We start from the raw sequence: 20,851 nt of genomic DNA on the forward strand, positions 1-20,851 counted from the left end.
TATTGAGAATTTGTTTTTTTAATCGGACAACCGAAGCATCTGCACGTCACTCCATCGTCATTGAATCAACCACAACTATCGTTTCTTCTCACCTGAGAACTGGACTTGACTTCCCCTTTAATCGATTAAGGACACTTTGATTCTCTCCTCTTTCATCTCAAACTGCTTCAAACAACAAAGCGTGTGACGGAAAAGTGGTTACGACTGCACGACAGTCCGTGTTTTATGTTATGTGTTGTGTTTATTTATTTTACTTTATGTTAACTGTTTTGTTAAGCGCTTTGTTACAGCTGCCACTGTTGTGAAAGCGCTATATAAATCAGCATGTATTGTATTGTGTATTGTATAATGTCAACTTGTCATAGAGTATCCAATAAAACAGTGTGTCATCGCGTTGTCTTCTAAATTACAAACAAAGCCAAAATTTTAAATCTTGAATACAAGTAAGCAGACAGAAGGTAAATGTTTCCTAGTTAAAGTCTCTCTCTCTCTCTTTCTATCTCTCTCTCTCTCTCTCTCTCTCACACACACACAAACGCGCGAGAACACACGCGCGCACATACACTATAGTGATGTCATTTGAAGCGGAGTTTGGGGCTGTGGACATTCGTTGAATCTCTTTACTTTGAAATGGACGCTGACTTTTGAAAAAGCCACGATGCACAATGTAGCTTAAAATGGATGCGATGTCATTTCGTGACCAGGAATAGTCAAAGTTGCGATCGCCCAGTTATGGAAAGTTAAGAGTAGTCAAAAAGCGTCATCGCCCGGAAGATAGCAGAAAAATGGGCGAAGCGAAAAGCCGCCGTCGCTCCGGCACTTCGTAGGGCGGCTCCATGTCCCCCTCCTCCCCGATGCTTCCGAAGACAGCACCCGTGTCTCCAGCTCCGCCCGTCCCACCGAGGAGGCTCCGTGGCCGGGACGGGGGCTTGGGCAAGACGCGGCGGGCCGGAGGAGCGGAGAGGCGGGTGAAGTGTGTCCTGGTGGGGGACGGAGCTGTGGGTAAAACCAGCTTGGTGGTCAGCTACACTACCAATGGTTACCCCACCGAGTATGTCCCCACTGCCTTCGACAACTTCTCGGGTAAGATGATGGCTCTTCATCGACTGATACCTTCTCCACACAATATACACGAAAAAGAAGACGTGTTGTCAAGTGTGTGTAAAGTCTGAAAAGTTTTGCAGTAATGGAATGTTTCCGTTTTCACGGGAATATATTTTCGTACATTGATTTTTACACAAAAACATTCTATAAACCATTTTAACTTTTCAATGAATTTCCACGTGTTTTTCATTTCCTTGTTTATAGCGTGCTTTATGGTACACGAGGTGGTTGGTTTAATTGGTAGATTATGTGTGAGGAAACATAATTTATTGCTGAGATACATCAACAAAATTACACCCGTGTAAAATTGGTTTGAGTTTGTAGTCGGCTGATACTTTTCACTGGTTTAACAAGTGTCTAAAATGCCCCAAATTCCCAGTCGATGCCATTCAATAGCTGTATTCCTATGTGTACTGCAAGTTTATGATTTTAAAGGCATAGCTCTCTGGTATCATCTTTTTATTGATTTTATAATCTAATCATTTGCGTGATTTCACAGACAAAATGGCGAATTTGCGTTTTTCTTGCTCAAATACTGTACGTGGGCGAGTCATGAAGTGTGGCAGTGAGCAGCCAAAACCTCACCTGAGATTGCGCAACCCTTCACTCACTGGGTTGAGGAGGCTTGTACTTGTCAATTCCCTGTTTCGGTGTCTCGTCACGTCTCTAATATCATGTTTTCTGACCATTTTTTCCCATAGTTAGACATACATTCAGTATTGGTGCAATATATATTTAGTTTTGAATTAAGATGGCAAATATTGTGCAAGATGAGGCAGAAACTGCTTTACAGAGGCGGACTTACCATTAGGCAAACACAGACAATGCCAGTGACCCCCTCCGCCCCCAAACATCTCATAGAAATGTGTTCGCATAATACAGTACATTTTTCTTTGATTCAAAGCAATTATTATTTTAGCCTTAATTGGTTAAAAACCCCTCAACATGCTGAATTTATATAAATAGGTATTTCATGCTGTGTAAAAACGTGTTCCTTGTGTGTGTAGCGGTGGTTTCAGTGGATGGGCAACCAGTCAAACTCCAACTTTGTGACACAGCTGGGCAGGTAATGGATCTCTCACACACGCACACGCATGCACGCACGGTCACACACTTCCTGTAACTTTATTTGTAATCAAGACAAGTGAAAGGAAAGCCCAATCTGTGTTTCCTTTGTTCCAAAGCCATTCTAAACTCGTAATCATCTATTTTCCTTTCATCGCCTAATTTTGTGTGAACAGATTACAAAATACTAATACAAAAAAAATGTATTAAAAGTTTTGACATGTCGTGAAAAGTCAAGTTTTGAGGGTTGGACTTGAGTCAGTGCACCAGCTGATGCGTCTTTTTGCAAGGAAATAATTCTCTGGCTTGGCGTTTGCAGCTGTTTGCCTGACATCAAGTATCGAATGTCATCGTAGCATGCCAAGTATTCATCGCAATTCGCTCAAAGTGGAGCTGTGCTAATCTTCATTATCGTCCCTCTCGATGGGATCCACTGTGACCCTTGGATGGACAAAAAGAGGGGAGAAATGACAATTTTATATGATGCTGATGCAAATATATAGCACTGATCTTTGAAAATCAACAGACCACGCTTCTTTTTCAAAGACCAGAGGAAGCGCATCATCGTCACCTTGTTCCCCCCTCCTCCATCTGTTCTTGCGTCTTCCTCTCCTTGTCAATCCCCCTTCCCCCAAAAGTACTACAGTATTGCACTCATGTGTGACCCCCCCCCCCACCCCCCTACTACTTACTGTACCTCCTCGCCTCTGAGTGATGTCATGTGGGTGTCCCCTCCTCTGCAGGATGAGTTTGACAGGCTGCGTCCGCTCTGTTACACCAGCGCGGACGTTTTCCTGCTGTGCTTCAGCGTGGTCAGCCCCGTCTCCTTCCAGAACGTGCCTGAGAAGTGGATCGCCGAGATAAGGAGGCACGCCCCCTTCGCACCGCTGGTTCTCGTTGGGACCCAGTGTGACCTCCGAGAAGATGTCAAGGTTGGGCCATCATTCATTCATCTGTTGTTGGGTTTTTTTTTCTCCTCAATATTTCACTTTAAGATACAATGGTCCTCATTATGTGTATGTTTTCACAAACACGAGCAATAGATTTATCTGTATTACAGTAAACAGTATCAGATTTATTTATTCTAAATTGTCCCCAGGTGTGATTGTGAGTATGAATGTTTTTTTTTTTTGTCTATGTGTGCCCTGCGATTGGCCGGCAACCAGTTCAGGGCGTATCCCACCTACTGCCCAAAGACAGCTGGGAAAGGCTCCAGCACGCCAGCGACCCTTTTGAGGATAAAGCTGATCAGAAAATGAATGGATGGAAATGAACTATAGATGTAAATCGTTGTTGTGCCATGCAAAAGATCAATAGTCAGTCCAGTGTGTACTCTGCCTCGCACCCAAAATCAGCACGAATATGCGGCAGCATATGAAGACAAGTCTTTTTTTTTTTTATGATGGCGCCCCCTGAGTGGCTGCCTCTCCAGCAGCGCATATCCCTGTTTGAGTTTCTTTTCGTCTTTTTACTTTATTTATTTCTTCTTCCCATTTTTTTTTGCGTGGTTTTGTACCCCAAACCTACGGGGGGGAGAGGGGCAGCTTCAAAACAGACGCTCGTTCCTACCAACTGCTGTCAGGCTGCTGAATAAAAAATAGCAACAATAATATTTAATAATTGAATGATGTGGAAAACAACTGTAAATAGCACTGCGATTTATCCATTTTGTATTTATATTGCACTTAATTGGACGGTGTTTGTTTGTTTTTTCTTCTTCTTTCTGCCTACATTCTTGCTGCTGGAGGCTGTAAATTTCCCCAGTGTGGGACTAATACAGGATATCTTATCTTATCTTATCTTATCTTATCTTATCTTATCTTATATAGAAAATGGACAGCATGATTTTAAACTAACATTAAGGTGGGATCCAAACTATGTTTCAGTGTGATCATTTAGGGTAATTTAAGGAGCGGACAGGACAACTCAAAATAAAAATCACTCTCCTTTGGCAAATTGAACCTTTTCTCATTCAATGCACCCCAAATGGGTTGAAAATAAAAAGAAGTGAATTGTAGAAAATGTCTCTCTGGTCTCTAAAAGTTTAAAGTTTGTCGTACATTGACGCGATCAAGTCATAGAAAGAAAGCAAGCTCCCTTCCTAATGATGAATAAATGTTTTGAGTAGATACAGAAAGTTATGACCGTGTTTTTCTCCACAGATTTTGATCGACTTGGCTAAGTACCGAGAGAGGCCGGTGGACCCAGCCGATGCTAGAGATTGTGCGGCTGAGATCGGTGCCGTGGCCTACGTGGAGTGCTCATCGCTGACCCAGAAAAACCTGAAAGAAGTTTTTGACACGGCCATATTGGCCAGCCTGCAGAACCAAAGCTCCCAGAAGCACTCCAGAGGGAAACCGAAACGGCGAACAAAGCAAATGCAGACGCCCGATAAGATGAAAAGTTTGTCCAAGTCGTGGTGGAAAAGGTACTGCTGTGTGGCGTAAAGCACTCCAGATTGCTATCTTGACAACACTTTCGAGACAAACCTGAACTCGGAGCCTGAGTCAAACCTTTTTAAGGAGTGTTGATGGTAACCAAAGTTACATTTGTATTATCACGTGGGACATTCACAACCGAACTCCAGTCTCTTTCGGCATGCACTGAAAAAAACAAGAAGACGTGTGTCCTTGAACTAGCCCAGTCAATGGGTGATCCGACTGCAGCGTCACCCTTTGTCGGGATGTCTATCGTGACCTGCTGGAGCAGCAAACGGACGGTGGAGGAGGCTGATTTCAGCAAGAAGTGAAACATTGTTGAGAATTCTTTTCCTCTATTTGAATGTGAAGACATCACATCTCTTTAAGACCTTCTTTCAGCACCTGAATTGAACATCGTATTTACGTGGGGTTAGAGCTCAGTCCACTTATTTGATTAGCCAAACTGAAAATGAACGTCTGACGGCGAGTGCACCAAATGGACATTATGGAAGTCGCAGCATGTAAACAGCAAAATGGACCAGACCAAAGAAAGACCCAAACTTTCTCCCGCTGTTCTTTTTCTCCGCAGTAGACAACCCAAAGATGGTTGACCAAGTCAGTTGGAAAAAAGCCCAAGATTAAAATGCTTAAAGTGCTCATAGCGCTGCTTATGCTATCTGAAGAAAGTCAAGACAATGCCCGGCCAAGAGATTAGTATCAAAGTCTTATTCCGTAACAGGAAGTGAGTTGTTCGGTTGCATCTGCATCGAGGATCTTAACGCTATGACTTCTAGTGAGGATAACCGTAAATCCTCTGCTTGCTGGCACGCGCTTGACCACGACTGTCATCCATTTCCTTTTTTAGACTTTTTGATTATCATGAGATCATAGCTTCCAGGTGCAGATTGTTGAAGGCTCTTTTTATCTGTTGGGTTGTGGCACACTGTATGAACAAAAGTATGCGGACATTACGCAGGCAGGACGTGAACATGGAAGAAAATAGGGAGTTAGCCCCTCTTAGCAACAATAACAGCTTGCACGCTTCTGAGAGCCTTTTACAAGATGTTGCAATGTGTCTCTGGGATTTTTTTTGTTTTTTTTGTCCATTCATCCAGCTGTGAGATCAGCGAAGCTGGACTCGAGAGAAGCCCCCGGTGGCTCACAAGCTCTTCTCTAGTTCATCCCAACAGTGTTTGATAAGGTTCGATTGTGCAATTGCAACAGAGAAGGGTCTTCCCTTAAACTTAGAGGCATAGAATGGTTCAAAATCTGTTGCCATTAGACTTTACATGATCAGGATTTTGGAGATGATCGCTGATCTCAGATAAGCAAGTTATAAAAAAAAAAAAAAACATTACCAAACTGATCATAAGATGGATCAAACTATTAAAAGTATTTATACAATTATGTTATTCGTGGGTGATTCGGGAAAAATAATATTTCAACTGAAAAATTCCCCCAAACTCTGGTGAACATTCAATACACGGTAAAATGGTAGACTTAGACAATCTGATCTGTGTGCAATCTACTTGTCATTATTGTTGAATTAAAACTCAAAAGGACCTAAAGTGTCTTCCAAATGCCATGTAGAGAGTATGTGCTAATACTCTTGTTGGTAGAGTGTGCGCCATCTTCCATAGTGTCCAACAGTGATGACCACTTCGCCCTGTTACTTCTTTTGCAGTCCATTCTGCTCCATGTTGTCATCCAAAACATACCGAAACATAAAGTATGCGCCGTCCACACCTTCTTTGTGCATTGTTGTTCCCAAAGTCAGGTCAGAAGTCAACAAGTGTATCTTTTCTCCAAGGTCCAGTTGTAAAAACGGGTCTTTGTGTTTCGTGTGTCAGCATCAGAAGGGATAAGGGCGTGAGCAAGTTTGAGGTATGGAAAGATTTATATAAGTGCATATTATTGAAAACACGTGTAAGAAGAAGGCAAAGCATGACGACCGCGCATTATTGTTCATGTGCCCATTTGCACAAATGAAGATAATATATTACGATAGAATAAAAAGGTTTGTTTATCACTGTTTATCCAAATTCCAATATCTTCCTCAGTCGGAAAGGTTTTTATCAGCGATAACCCCCCCGCCCCCCTGAAAAAGTGGGGTCATAAGAAGGAAACCAAGATTGACAAAACCAAGTTTCGATTTGAGTATCAAGCTGTGATTGTATCATTGGAATTGTTTGGTCATTCAGATGTTCCAGCTGCCAATGAATGGCCCCTCTGTGTCCATCCTGATAGCGATACATTGTTTGTCGGCGGGGAAAGTGCGCACAAAGAGGCCTGTCTTGCAGTTTATGCGCAGCCGCGCAGAGTGACGGCACATGGAAGTAGGCCAAAGGTCACACAGACCCTCTTGTCGGTTGACGGTTTTCCTTGTCAGCTTTTTCCAGTCTTCCTCTGCTTATGTTGATGATTTAAAAGACGAGAGAAACAAATGTCATGGTTCATCTGGATTCTGTGCTCATTTGCTTATACTTGATGATATTTGGCATTAAACTGATTCTGTTCATGTTCCTCTCAACTTATTTGACCCGTGGCGCGCACAAAGCGTGACATTTGACGGCTTCCGTTAGTACTGTCAAGCTGTCAGTCGAAACACCAAATTTGTGATCCATTTGAGGTATGAAACACAATCTTGTCACAGTTTTTTTTTCTCTCCCTTTAAGATCATTAAGACAGAAGCAGGCTGTCGAGAGAGGTGTACACATGTACTCCAAGTACAGAACGATTGTTTTCTTTGTTTGTCATTTCAGCATTTGTTAACAAATATAACCTGTTGCTGCGGTTGTTTGAGACCAGATTGTCTGGGCTCCAATCCAAAAGGATGTTTGTACTAAAGTTTGATACTTTCAGAAGTAAAGGACCTTTGCAATAATACATACTTGGTTTCGAGGCTCTTTCGATACATTTCATGTACTGTGTGTTTGTGTTGTACATATACTGTAAATCAGCACTGGTAATGATTCTCCCGCGCAAGGCTAAATTACGTCTGCGATCATTTCAGATCGCTGTACATAAAATCGGAGCGTGATGCAAAGACTGACTTTTTGTTTGCCTCCCAAATGTGAACTCAAAGCTAAACTTTTCATGTGCATGTGACCGAGGTAATGTTTTGGCTTTGGCTTTGTGATAACCAAACAGAACAACGGCCGCGATGTACTCGGCTGATGCACAACAGGAGAGTAGCAGACGTGTTTTCTGACGAGCGTGTGTTCAAGTTGTCCATCTCCCAGCCAGATCATTGTAAACAGTCGCTGCAGCCAAAACCCTCAGCAAGTTCTGCAAGCTCTTTATTTCGAAAGATGTCATGTGACATTTGCTTAGTGGCCTTGTTCTTGGTTGTGACGTGGCAGCGAGCTGCAAATGAATTCAGTCTGGGAACCAACCAGGCCCCCTTGGCTTTGCGGTGAGGTTGTTAAGGTTAGATAAGATGTTCAGCTTTGAAGCCGGACATGTTTTAGGTCACAAGATTCGGGCTGGGAAAACCACCGTTAGCTAAGAATAAATCCTGCAGTTGGGGCGTTTGTGGATTGTAACTGGAATATTACTTACAAATGGCGTCAGGACTGCAGTTCTATTTTATTTAATCATAGAATTGTTCGGTAAAACAACAGATTTTGTGGCGTGCCTAAAAGACTTTTCATCTATTATGTCATGACAAAATGTGCCCATATTTGAGGCCTCTGTATTAATGTGTCATCATCTTGAATATTTTAGGACTTAGTTTTATCGATTGCATGTTGGTCTTTTGGACATCAAACTGTGGGAAATGTGTGCTATCCAAACAACACAAAACAATTTAATTTCCACAGAGAAACAAGAAACAGATGCATGCCACAAATTTACATTTTTGTTTGTTTGAGTGTTTATTGCTGCAAGATGTCACTTATGCACATGCACACGAGAAGGGGAAAGTACGTGCGTTTGTCGTCTGTGTGTGTATTGCGTGTTGTTACTGGGGCAAGAGTGACAACAGGTCGAATCATTTACAGATAGCTAGTTCAACGCCAACTTTTTGGGCAAACTATAAACTGAAACAGTTTGTGTGCGTGAGTGTGTATAATTGTGTCTAAAAGTGATTTTACTCTTGTAAGATTGCACAAGCTCTCCGTCAAAAGTGTGATCCCACACACATTAACCCTCTAAACCAGGGCTGGCCAACCAGTCAGAGACTAAGAGCCATTTTTTTTACTGTGTGACTGCAAAGAGCCACATACACATGGGGATCCCGTCCTCGCGCGCACACGCACACACATACACTTTTTTGCCCAAAGGTCGACTTTTGAATCGACCAACCTCCCACTATCTGATCACGCACGTGCAAGCACACACACACGCGGGTGCCTAACTATGCACTCGCGCACATATGCACGCACGCCATGATGACCAACCGCTGGAATGGCCCGAACATGAACGAAAGCTAAAGTCACAAAGACAAAAATCCCCCCCCACCCCTTGCGGTCGACTTGGAACCAGTCCGCTGGCTCCCGGTCGATTGCGATCGCTGTATTGGGCAGCCCTGCCTGAAAAACAGAGGTAATTCGCTGATTATCTTAGCGCTTAGCGCCGTTGTTTGCACAGGAGCGATGATTCAGTCATCTGATTGGTTGCCCTCTGTGTCAATCAAGTAACGGGATTGATGATAGGATAACGTAGTACGTTCTGTGTATTTAGCGCCATTGTTTGAATGACATTGCCACCGCGGAGGCGTTTTCCACGCTTGTCGTGTGAAAGCCCAGGAGCCGCATTGAACCAGCCACAGAGCCGCACGCGGCACGTGAGCCGCGGGTTGGCCACCACTGCTCTAAACCATCTTTCTCTTATCACTGTTGGAATTGCAGTAGGTTCCCATGAAACTCTCCCCTCCAATCTCCGCAGACCATCACCTCACCCCTCATCCATTGAGAGCTGCTTGTGTATGTGCGTCTGGCTTTTATGTGTGATCTCATCCATGTTTGCATGTGTGCTCAAAGTTCACACAGCGAGCCATGTGACATTTACACAGTGGGGAAACGGTGTAAGGCGTACACTTGCACCATCCCTCCCCCTACCTCCTCTGTCTCGTCTCCCGACACATCTCCTCCCTGCGGACGACTAACAACAGCTGACCACTGTGTTTACATAAGCACATTAGTGAGGCACATAGCACTGTAGAAAAGACTGCCAGGGTCAAAATCCACTTCATTTTGCTGACCACAACCTTGCACATATGCATAAACACAACTTAGCAAACGTTTCTCCTAAGTATTATTTTTCCTACCAAAGAGTATATGCAACAAACTCCATTTTATCACAAGGGATACGTTCCAGATGCAGCTAGTGAGAAGGTGCGATATTGAGAGACTACCTGATTTTTTTAAAATATAGTTTTTCCTCACACACGCTCTAAAGTTCAACACACTTTTCAAAAATATTATTTAATGACTGTACTCACTCTCTAGCTCAGACGGCTAAGAATCACCGTGTTTGTTTCAAGCTGTTTATGTGTCACACGCAGCTGCATTTTATTGGAAAACCGTCAAGAAACAAAGTTTAACTCTTTAAAAAAAAGTCTGTTTGAACACCAAAATGTTCAACTAAAAGCCTTATAATTTCACTTTGTGAAACTGTGCTAGCTTAATGCTAACACATAATGCCCAACATCACAGGCAGCATCTTCAAACAATTGCTTACTGTACACACACGGAGCAGTAAGACATACAAACATTGCATCGAACGATACGCAGAGGCATATATTTCCTCTGCCCTGTGGGAACAACAAATATTAAAATGGCAAAACATGCTACTGTATGACAGTGAAAGGGTGTCCGCTTCCTCTTGCTTTTGTCTTTTGCCTGACATGTTATGATACATGATCTTTACAAATGTTATCTCAGTTGGTATAGACTTTATTTGGGAAGAGGTGACTGCAACTTAGTGTCGGTCCACATGACCCTCATGTGAGCACCCCCATCCCAAAAAGATGAAAGTTGCCATTAACATGATCTATATGTGATGCTTTGACCAACAGGGCAGCTTGGAAAACACTTTTGGAACAACTGAGCATTTCCAGCAACAAGAGGAGAATAGCGGTAGGGCGTTTGTCTCGGTTCTTTAGTGTGTCTGATTGAATCAGCCTCTTTTCATGTATGAATAGAGGAGAAGAAGATAACTTTCAGTAAAGACGCCTTCAGCGAGTAGACCCAGCTGTGACTTGAAAAAAAAAGTAACAGAGATCGTAAATTACATCACTCAGATGATCAAATGAAACATGTGTGCTTGTTTTGTTCATATTTTTCCTCATGAGAAAAAAAACATTTCATTGAACATCGTAATTTGCGATGAAATGGTGGTTCCTCGGCATAAATCAACCAGATGTATTTCCAAACGTTTAATGACATCATCTCATCAGGACAACAAATTCTACACACCCCTGATAGGCTTTTGAAATGAAAAAAAATTTGATAAGCGGCTCGGATAATGGATTGATGGACCAAGATAAATCATTTACGTGACCTATAATTTGTACAACTCAATAGATTAAAAAAAAAAATCTTAATCTTAAATCTTAAAAAAAATCTTTTTGATCAGATCAAAATCGACAACCGATCACATCCAAAACTCGTGTTAAATGGGAGACGGCACACCTATCGTTCCAAGTGCCTCTGATAAACCCGAAATAAAGATCCGATTTTCTCAAAGGCTTCTCCTGACATTTCTTTCATTTTCTAGCAGAAGCCTGAAGGTTTTGTGAGAACACTGACAGCTATTTCAAGATGTTCATAAAGCCTACCACCAAGACCAGTGATTTCCCCCCGCCCCACCCACCCGAAAAAAAAGCAGCCCCAAGCATGTTGCTGCCAGCAGCATGCTTCACTGTCGGTATGATGTTCTGACGAGTGCAGTGTTGTGTTTGCACCAATTTGATTTTTCTAAAAAGTTCATCCCTGGCTTCATCACATTTTAACCAAATCTCCCGAACACGTGGGAAAATGTGTTGTGGCATGTTTTGGGAATGTGGGAGAAAGCCGCAGGATCTGGGAGAAAACCCATGTGAGCACGGGAAGAACATGGAAACTGACGAAGGCCGGAGCAGAGATTGAAATCGCGAACCTCAGAACTATGAGTCTGTTGTGGTAAGCACTAGTCCATCGTGTCACCCTAAAAGTGCCTAATATAGATTGTTCGAGGGATTATTCTTGCATATTCCGTACTAATTTTATGTAATCATAAATTAGGAATTCCATCTTTTTTTTTTTTAACAGTACTTTGCAGCGACTGATTTGTTGAGACACGCATGACTGCTATCTAAAATCTATCATTCACGTTACAGAACTGTAGTCCGTATGAACCGAGAGCTGCGTGCTCCATCTCAACGTCAGACCTGCTGGTAGCATCAGTGCGGCCGCCGTTTTCAATCAGGTCACAAGACAACAACATCATCACAAGATCTTTTCCCAACAATCAATTACCAAAGCATGTTTCTATTCATGACCGCAGACAACCAAATGTAATACTTTATTTTTTTTCGGTGTGACAAAACTCTCAAATGCAAGACAACACGGGATTATGTGTGCCACGGTTCCATGTGACTGTGAAACAGCTGCTCTTTCACTCGTACAATGCACATGTTGGTCACATTTTGCTTAGGAACCAAGCACTCTTATTAATGTTCCCCGGTGTGGAAGCTCCCATAGTGACAGTGGAGATTTTGTTTGCCGATTGTAATGCTGACAATGGGTCATTACAAAAAGCAATCAGCAATGTAATTAATAGTTGACCGGTTATATTTCTGAAGATTATGCTGCAGAAAGTAGTCAGTGCACATTGAAAACAGGAACCAGGACACGCACTTCAATCACACTTAAGTTGGTTTTGATTCGTTTTTCCACCAAATTTGTCAGTTTTTATTCATTTTTATATTTTTAGGAAAGCTTTGTTTTTAGTTGAGTTTTTCTTTTTTAATATATGGAGTATGTGTCGAATGCAAAATAAATAAAAAATAAATACACGTAATCAAACAAAGTCAACAACAATTCTCAAACAACTGTTTGACCTTCCTTCTGTACAGACATGCAGCAATTTCAAAATAAACACGTAAAATGGACCCTAAAATCTCATATATGGTATTACTTTACAAAGATGAAAAATAAGAATATTTTTTGCCATAATCCTAATTACTTGTAGTTCAGGGGTGTCAAACTCATTTTTGTCGTAGGACACTTTGGATTTACATCTTTCCTCGGAGTCCCATTATGACAGTGAAACCACAAAAATGTTTGACTGTCTCATCGCATAATTACTTGTACACAACAAATTAATGGATTTCTAATTTTGAAATCAGTCAACTATAATATTTGGTTAGCTATTGTTCAAGTGAATGTAAATAGGATTTTAAAAAATATTGTATAAAGTCATTGTTATTTATTACACATGAGAATTTGACATTTTGGTACAGATTTTAGCAAGGTCATGCGAGTTGACACACATGATTGTCTTTCGGAGGACCACCTAAGATGAGATAGAAAGAGCGTATGAAACCAAGTTTCTCGGATTAGTAATAGACTCAAAACTATGTTGGAAACCACATATCGATAACGTAAAAAGAAAAATAGCCAAAACCGTAGGGATCCTCTACAAAACCAAGGAAGTGCTAAATAAGAGATCTTTGTACACATTATACACTTCATTATTATTACCATATATGACCTACTGTGTGGAAATATGGGGAAATGCCTGCAAAACAAACACACTCCCTATTCTCAACCTACAAAAAAAAGCAATTCGAATTATTAATAGATCAAAATATACGGAACCCACAAATCCACTATTTATCAAATTAAATACGATGAAATTTTATGACCTGGTTGACTTTAAAATCGCCCAATTAATGTACAAAGCACACAATAACCTGCTCTGCCAAAACATTCAGAGGTTTTTCGAAATTCGAGAAAGCAGCTATGATTTAAGAGGTACCAACTTATTCAAAAAACTCAAAACAAGAACAAACATCAAGCAAAGAAGTGTATCTATCAAAGGTGTTAATCTGTGGAATAATCTCGAAACGGACCTGAAAATGAGTAAATCGCTTGCTGAGTTCAAAAACAAATTCAAAAAAATAGTACAAACAACCTACATCAATCAGAGTTAAAATGATAAATTCAAAACATTAAATATAATGATAAATCAGAACTAAGTTGATAAATAGAGAAAGGTATATAAATATCCATTATGAATACAAGAGAAAATTGACACAAGAGTGTCAGGGTGTGGAAGTATATAATCCCGATACAAACCAAAAGTTGTAAAAATATCACGGTTAAGGGTAAAGTATGAGCCTTAATGGAGACTTCTTTCTTCTTACTTTTTTCTTTTCTGATTGATATAAAAATGATTTATTAGATACAATCACATAACGGGGTAGGACTAGATACGTTTTTTACTTCTTCCTACTCCCTTGAACATAATAACTGTGTTGAATGAAGATTGATTTCTTTCTTTTTACTTTTTTTATCTACCTTATTTTCTGTCAAATTATTACTGTATATATGTTTTATGTTCAATAAACAAACAAACAAACAAACAAACGTGGCAGGCCGGATCTGGCCCCCGGGCCTTGAGTTTGACACCCGTGTTTAGTTAGTTTTATAAACGTAAGATATCGTTCCAGTTAGTTTTCATTTTATTAAATGCATTTTCGGTTTAGTTCTATTTGGTGAAAAAAAATTCACTGTTAATTGTCGTTATTTTGTTAGCTTTTCTTCACTACAATAACCTTGGTGTTGAGCCAATAGGGAGAGCATCATGCTATTAATCCAGAACTCATTTGATTTGAAAAAGTTACCTTTGAAGACCGCAAAATGAAAATAAGATTCCTGTGAGATAAGATTCTCGGCCTTTACCTTAATCTCAGAATTGTGATGAATGACAAAAGTGACGGTAGATGGCAAGGAGTAGGTGAGAGAAACAGAGGAGACCGTAGACAGCAAGAAAGACGCGAGATAAGATGACGTCATGAGTGGAATTACTGAGCAGGCCATGCTGTTTGCCTCTGGCATCAGATACACGAGCGAGGGACCCGGTGACCTGCGTTTACTGTTTGTTGTCATCGGAGGGGAACTTAAGCCACTCTTTTGCCTCGAACCTGTTTGTCCCGGGTAACCCCGCCAACACCATAAAGCCCTGAACAAGTTACAGTGGCTACAAAAGTCTACACACCCTTTTTCAAATGCCAGGTTTTTTGCGATGTAAAAAGACCAAGGAAAATAATTAATGTTTGTCATGTGACCATTGCAGGGTGGATCCCGCCTCTCGCTCGCTATCAGATAGGATCAGCTCCAGTTCAGCTTCGATTCTCATAAGCACAAGCGGTCAAGGATGAATGGATGAATAAAGAAAAAACAACGTTTTGTTTTCTCCATCACAGTAAAATCTGTTGCCTCATTTACCACAAATGCAAAATTGCAACTGGTGCAGCTATATATTTTACTTGAAAGGCAAGTTCTCTTATCAGCTCGTGCTGGAGTGAGTAAGAGATGTCTGAATGAACCCATGTTGTCAGCAAAGGAATACTTCCCCTCCGCCCCCAAAAGGCTCCAAATCTACTCCGTGACTAAGTAAATAAATGAGATAAAGAGGCAGAAAAGGCCGTGACGGCATCATGTGCAAATGATTACAAGTGTAAAGGGAGTGAAAATGTTTTGCATCAAATGTTCTTGTCTTGCGGGGGAACGTATTCCCTCAAGTGACATAATCAACTTTTTGGGGGGAGGGGGTCGGGGGACAAATTTAAAGCAGTACATTTTTTTTTGTTTGTTTGTTTGAACATTTAATAGTTTTTGTGTATGATCCTTTGTTTGTCTCCCACACTGAAACATTTTTCTTATGATGCATAATGTACAAGATTAATTTTTTTTTTTAAATGGGTGATGACAAGTCACTTATTCGAATGTGATTTACTGTGACAAAGAAGGCATGAGAACGAGACAGTGAAAAAAAAAGTGAAGTGATCTAATCTTATAGCAGTACATCAAACAACCGCTTGTTATGTCTGACTGAAAGTAAGGCGAGTGTATTGTTTGTATTTGTACTTGCACACGCAACTTTGCCCTCCTTCCGCTTAGTCTAGAACTTCAATGCAAAAAAAGAGGAAAAGAACTAGACAGCACACGAAAGCACCTGCAGTACTTGTTGACAAGGGTAACCTACTGCTGTTGTATATTTTTTTAATTCTGCACATGTAAAGTCATCTGCTTGTGATACATCTAACTGAATGTTGCCAATAACAGTTTAGTATTCAAGTCTCTAATTTGGGGTGGACTGAAATGAAAAAAACGGTGTAAATTTTATGGAATACAGTAAATATTATAATAGACTAGACTAGACTAGACTAGACTGGACTAGGCTAGACGATAGGCCAAATGTAGGGAAAGGACACAAAAAAATGTACCGTATTTTGCGCACTATAAGGCGCACCTAAAAGCATTCAATTTTCTCAAAAGCCGACAGTGCGCCTTATAATCCGATGTGCCTCATATATAGTGGCACAGTCTCTTTATATTCCCCATTGAGTTGTTTCCCTGTTCGTGTTCCGATGCCATCCGGTGGTGATTATTAGCAGGAACCAATTGTAACGTAAAAGGCTTCTGCCCGACACTAATTGACATGTGCGTTCGCCAACACACGCTCCAACAGACAACTACTTTGTGAGCCCTATGCAGCCATTACGAAACGAAGATCATTCCAAAAGCACAGTAAACTACTGACTAAACGAAGGAAGAAGGAGACAAGCAAGACCTCTAAGCATATTGAGCCCCTCGAGGATGTGAACTCATGAGGTTTGTGTGCCTTTTTGTTGAATCACTTGTTTTCATAACTTTTGTCTTTCATTTATAGTTTTGTAATGCTATTTTTATTTATGCCAAGAAATAAACTCTGTTTTTTTTCTGGAATTCGTGTCTGCTTCACGCTACATCCTGAGGGAGCGACATATGGATCAATATTATTTTTGACGTTCTGTAAAGCGCTTTGTTACAGCTGCAGCGGTTGTGAAGACTCTTTATAAATAAAGCTGTATTGTATTGTATTTGCTTTAGCATAGCTTCATCTAGTGGATCCATAACGTAACCTCAGCCACTATTGTATCTTCAATTCTATGCGCCTTTTAATCCAGTGCGCCCTCTATATGAAAACTAGGCCATTCATTGAAGGTGCGCCTTATACTCTTCAATAAAAGGACATATGTAAAAGTAATAAAGTAACCCTCCAAATAATTACCTTAGTAATCGTAATAAAGTAATCAAAAACTGAATAATTGGTGTCAAATAGACAAAAGTACAGTGATCCCTCGCTACTTCGCGGTTCGAAATGTACAACTTCCAACATTACCCAAACAATATCACTTTCACTCCAACAATGATGAATCAAATCTTCATAAATAACCTAATTCAGTAAATAACCATTCTAATTCAGAAACAACAAGTTGTCTTATAGTCATTGTTTTTTTTCCATTTTTTTTCTTTTACACCAGTGTTGTTGCCTCGCCATATAGTAAACAATTGTGCTGTTACCGACTGGGTTTATTTACACTTACTGAGAGGACAAAATATGTGGTCTGGCTTTACAAGTTGCTCGTCCGTACATAAGAATGAGAGGAAGTGACACAATGAGAGCAGACAAAAGCATCACTCAGGATGGAGAACACTAGAGGACACAAATGTATTGAAAATGGGAGGAAGAAGAGAGGAGGTGGAGAGGAAAAAAGGAAGAGGTCATTTTCCTGTTTTACATCAGCAAATAAGACACACACACACACACACACACACACACACACACACACACACACACACACAAACTTTTCCAGGGGATGTGTCTGGAGCTGACATGTGGCGACATCCTGCCATCAGCAGCTGACATTGGCATGTTCGTACATGTGTGTGTGTGTGTGCGTGTGTGTGTGTGTGTGTGTGTGTGTGTGTGCGTGTGTGTGTGTGTGTGTGTGTGTGTGTGTGTGTGTGTGTGTGTGTGTGTGTATACACATTTAGGCATGTACTGTTTGGCTATTTAAAGAAGGTAAAGTTGACACGTATGACGCATTGTATGTTAAGGACCGAGAGTGGCGAATCGATGCTTTGTTTCTGGAGCACGTTTCATTCTACAAGGGCAAGGCAAATCGCAGGTAACAGGGAAGATTGAAAACAAACACAAAACAACCAATAAACTCAAATTTCATCACTCCACGTTTCATTGAGAGTCTTCGTCTGCTGGCTTCTTCGTTTCTTTACTTCAATCATTTACTCAATGTTTCCGGTGTGGAGTCTGTCTCTCTATGTGCCTTGTGATTGACAGCCTTTCGCTCAGCTAGGATGTGCTCCAGCTCCACACCAGCGTGAACTGGATCAGGTTGAATGGTTATGTATTTGTACCAGGGAAGTATATAATAAGTCATTAACCTGTTAATTGATAATTTGTCAACTAGTTCAGCTACCTGTGAGTAAGATTTTACTGCTCAGTTCATGAGTTTAGAATACTGACCTCATTTACTAACGAGCGTGTAGAAATGTCTTACTCTGCGCACAACTTATATGGTATGGTATACGCCATACCATACCAAGTAATACCACTGTGCGTATGTTCGTGAATCAGAATTAATTCTCATTTATTCAGTCGATAAAAACCATGCCCAATTTCCTGACGAAAAGTCATCTGTTTGATGCATCAAAAGTTTCGCGAGACGTTTTTAGGTTACGAGAGATGAAAAAAAAATTAAAGAAGACATTTCACAATGCTGAAAATTAACGATATTGTGTCAGAGGGTGAACGCAAATAAACAACACTCTTTAAAGACAAACAATTTGACATTTTGGTACAGATTTCAGCAAGAATCATGATAGTTGAGACACATGATTTGCTCCCACGGGCCACATAAAATGACTTGGGGGGCCGGATCTGGCCCCCGGGCCTTGACTTGACACATTTACTTTAAAGCATTTCCACTGGAACCTTTAGTTCATATTTAGGGCATTTTGTCAACTAATTGACAAATTCACGGTTTCATTTATCACTGTTAGAGTCTTGAAATGAATGACGTTTCAGTACGTTGCGCATTTTGGTTAATAGATGTGTGTTAGCTCAGCTAAAGACTCTAAATAGTCCTTAGATGTGAACATGAGTGTGAAGGTTTTTTGTTTGCCTATCTGTGAAAGTTAGGTGACAGTTAGCTGCTAACATGTCCATGGCATTACCACCCCACCTCTCGCCCAAAGTCCGCTCGACCACAAACTCACCCACAATGACCCCAGCGGTATCGAAAATGATGCACAAAAAAATCAATTGTTAGCCTTCCACATATAGTCACAGAAGGAATTTTAGGCTAATACTCGTCCTGTGTCACTCAGAAGCTTGACAGGCAATATTCATGTCGCTTTTAACAATCCACTTTATAAATGTGTATCACATGTGCTGCATGGACTGCAGTATATCAAAGCAGGAATGCAGATCAGTGTGGTTTTCAAAAACACACAGTATGGTTAGTCATCTATTTTCATTCTCAGTTGGTATTTTGACTGCAGAGCTTCGACTGCTGGAATGTGTGTGTGTGTGTGTGTGTGTGTGTGTGTGTGTGCGCGCTGATGTGTGTGCAATGTGAAACTGACGAACAGAGTTTGACGAATGAGAGCCGGTGACCAAAAAAGACTTGGAATCTTGATGAATGTTCCCACTGTCTAACTACAACCTGCTATTGTGGTCTATAGCATGCTATATTGGACTGTACCACACACACACACACACACACACACACACACACACACACACACACACACACACACTCACGCACACACTCATAGTTGGACAAGGTGGCAATTGACTATCCAAGTAGCCATTCGTAGAAGCATTTTTGTAGGTTTATTTTTGCACTAAAAATTGGAGCGACTGCTTGATAGCATATTCAGTATTTCACTGCCTAGTACATCTTCAGCATTTTTTACGGGTTTCAAGATACTTTTGGACCGCTTCAAGAGTTTAAATTTACTCTGGACTGTGTGTATGATGGTGGCACGGTGTGATAGCGGGTAGCACATCCAGGCCTTCTTGTGTGGAGTTTGCATGTTCTTCTTATATTTGTGTGGTCTTTATCCATATTCCAAAAACATGCTTGTTAGGTTTATTGAAGACTCTAAATTGTCCATAGTTTGCACTCACACTACCTCTCAAGGCCTTTCCCACAGTTTGGGGCTCCCTCCGATCAATGAACAAAGCTGGCTCGATGGATCCTCCACGAAAACTTGTAATCTACACTGTGAGGACAAAAAAAACATCCTGCCTGTTTAAGTCAAGCGGAAGTGTGCTTGCGTCTGTGTGTGTGTCCATGCTGACGCTTTTAGAATCCAAGGACGGTATGTTTCCTCTCACTCTTTCTATTGTTCCTGCAGCAACAATGATCCTTCCAAAGGGGAGCAGCAGCCTATAGGAAGACTACGACAAGCATCCTGAACACTTGGCAACTTAAAGTAAGATGGAAAGAAGGGACAGGCTAACCTTTGTATTCAAAGGCCACATATTAGTTTCAAAGAGAGCGAGAGAGAGAGAGAGAGAGAGAGAGAGAGCGAGAGAGAGAGAAAGCATGCATAGATAATGAAATATATTGAGAGCATGCATTCTGCACATACGCACGTATTTTGTCCATATTTAAAGGGGCATTTTTGTCATATATGGTCAGGAAGTGTGTGGTCCTTAGGTGGCCCCCTCAGTAGCACTGACGAAAAACTGTGGCCCCCTCCGGCATTTAAGTTTCCCATGCCTGATGTAAATGGTTGGTGAGGCAAATTCAAGAATATCTGGCCCACAGGGCATGGGTTGCCACAGCAGATGTAAAGTTATACTCCATGAACCCCCTCACGGTTTCAGCATCATTTCCTATGCAGTCACTAATCAATGAAAAGTACAGTACTTGTATCACCTGAAACATAAGGTTTTTTTTTTAATGTATTAAAATTGTCTGTGTCTTGTGAAAAGAATGCATTGCATGTCCAAAACTGTTTCTTTTTCCTTCTTGTGTTTGTATTTACTTTTTCTATCTAGGTGCAGTCTGTGGGACTACTCTGTTGCGGTTGGGCCCTCTTGAGCAATCCTTCCCTCCTCAATTCTTTGGGAGGTAATTCATCCTCCTGTCAAACATCGTTGCTGCCCTCTGCTGGGCTTTTGCATCACTTCGAATGATCCGGAAAGAAGGTAAGACATAACCATGTGAGACACACGTGAGTTGCGAAACACAC

The 20,851-nt window shown here is 41.1% G+C and overlaps 1 protein-coding gene across 1 annotated transcript; it reads left to right on the top strand.

The window, feature by feature from the left end:
- Positions 1 to 580: 580 nt before the first annotated feature.
- On the top strand, positions 581 to 7,475 carry rhoua (ras homolog family member Ua). The gene is made up of 4 exons (XM_086107144.1): positions 581 to 1,083; positions 2,112 to 2,170; positions 2,913 to 3,101; positions 4,332 to 7,475. The coding sequence occupies exons 1-4, from the start codon at positions 837 to 839 to the stop codon at positions 4,614 to 4,616; spliced, it is 780 nt and encodes a 259-aa protein (XP_085963270.1). The 5' UTR covers positions 581 to 836; the 3' UTR covers positions 4,617 to 7,475.
- The last annotated feature ends 13,376 nt before the right edge of the window (positions 7,476 to 20,851 follow it).

Source organism: Hippocampus guttulatus, chromosome 3 (assembly GCF_054856545.1).
Source record: "Hippocampus guttulatus isolate MCC_2025c chromosome 3, RoL_Hgut_1.0, whole genome shotgun sequence".
Lineage (NCBI taxonomy): Eukaryota > Metazoa > Chordata > Actinopteri > Syngnathiformes > Syngnathidae > Hippocampus > Hippocampus guttulatus.

What these genes read in the sequence shown, in the direction of transcription:
- rhoua (XM_086107144.1), top strand. Translation starts at nt 837, where the DNA reads ATGTCCCCCTCCTCCCCGATGCTTCCGAAGACAGCACCCGTGTCTCCA. An exon ending in TGCCTTCGACAACTTCTCGG is followed by an intron (nt 1,084 to 2,111) that starts GTAAGATGATGG and finishes TTGTGTGTGTAG; the next exon opens with CGGTGGTTTCAGTGGATGGG. An exon ending in ACCTCCGAGAAGATGTCAAG is followed by an intron (nt 3,102 to 4,331) that starts GTTGGGCCATCA and finishes TTTTCTCCACAG; the next exon opens with ATTTTGATCGACTTGGCTAA.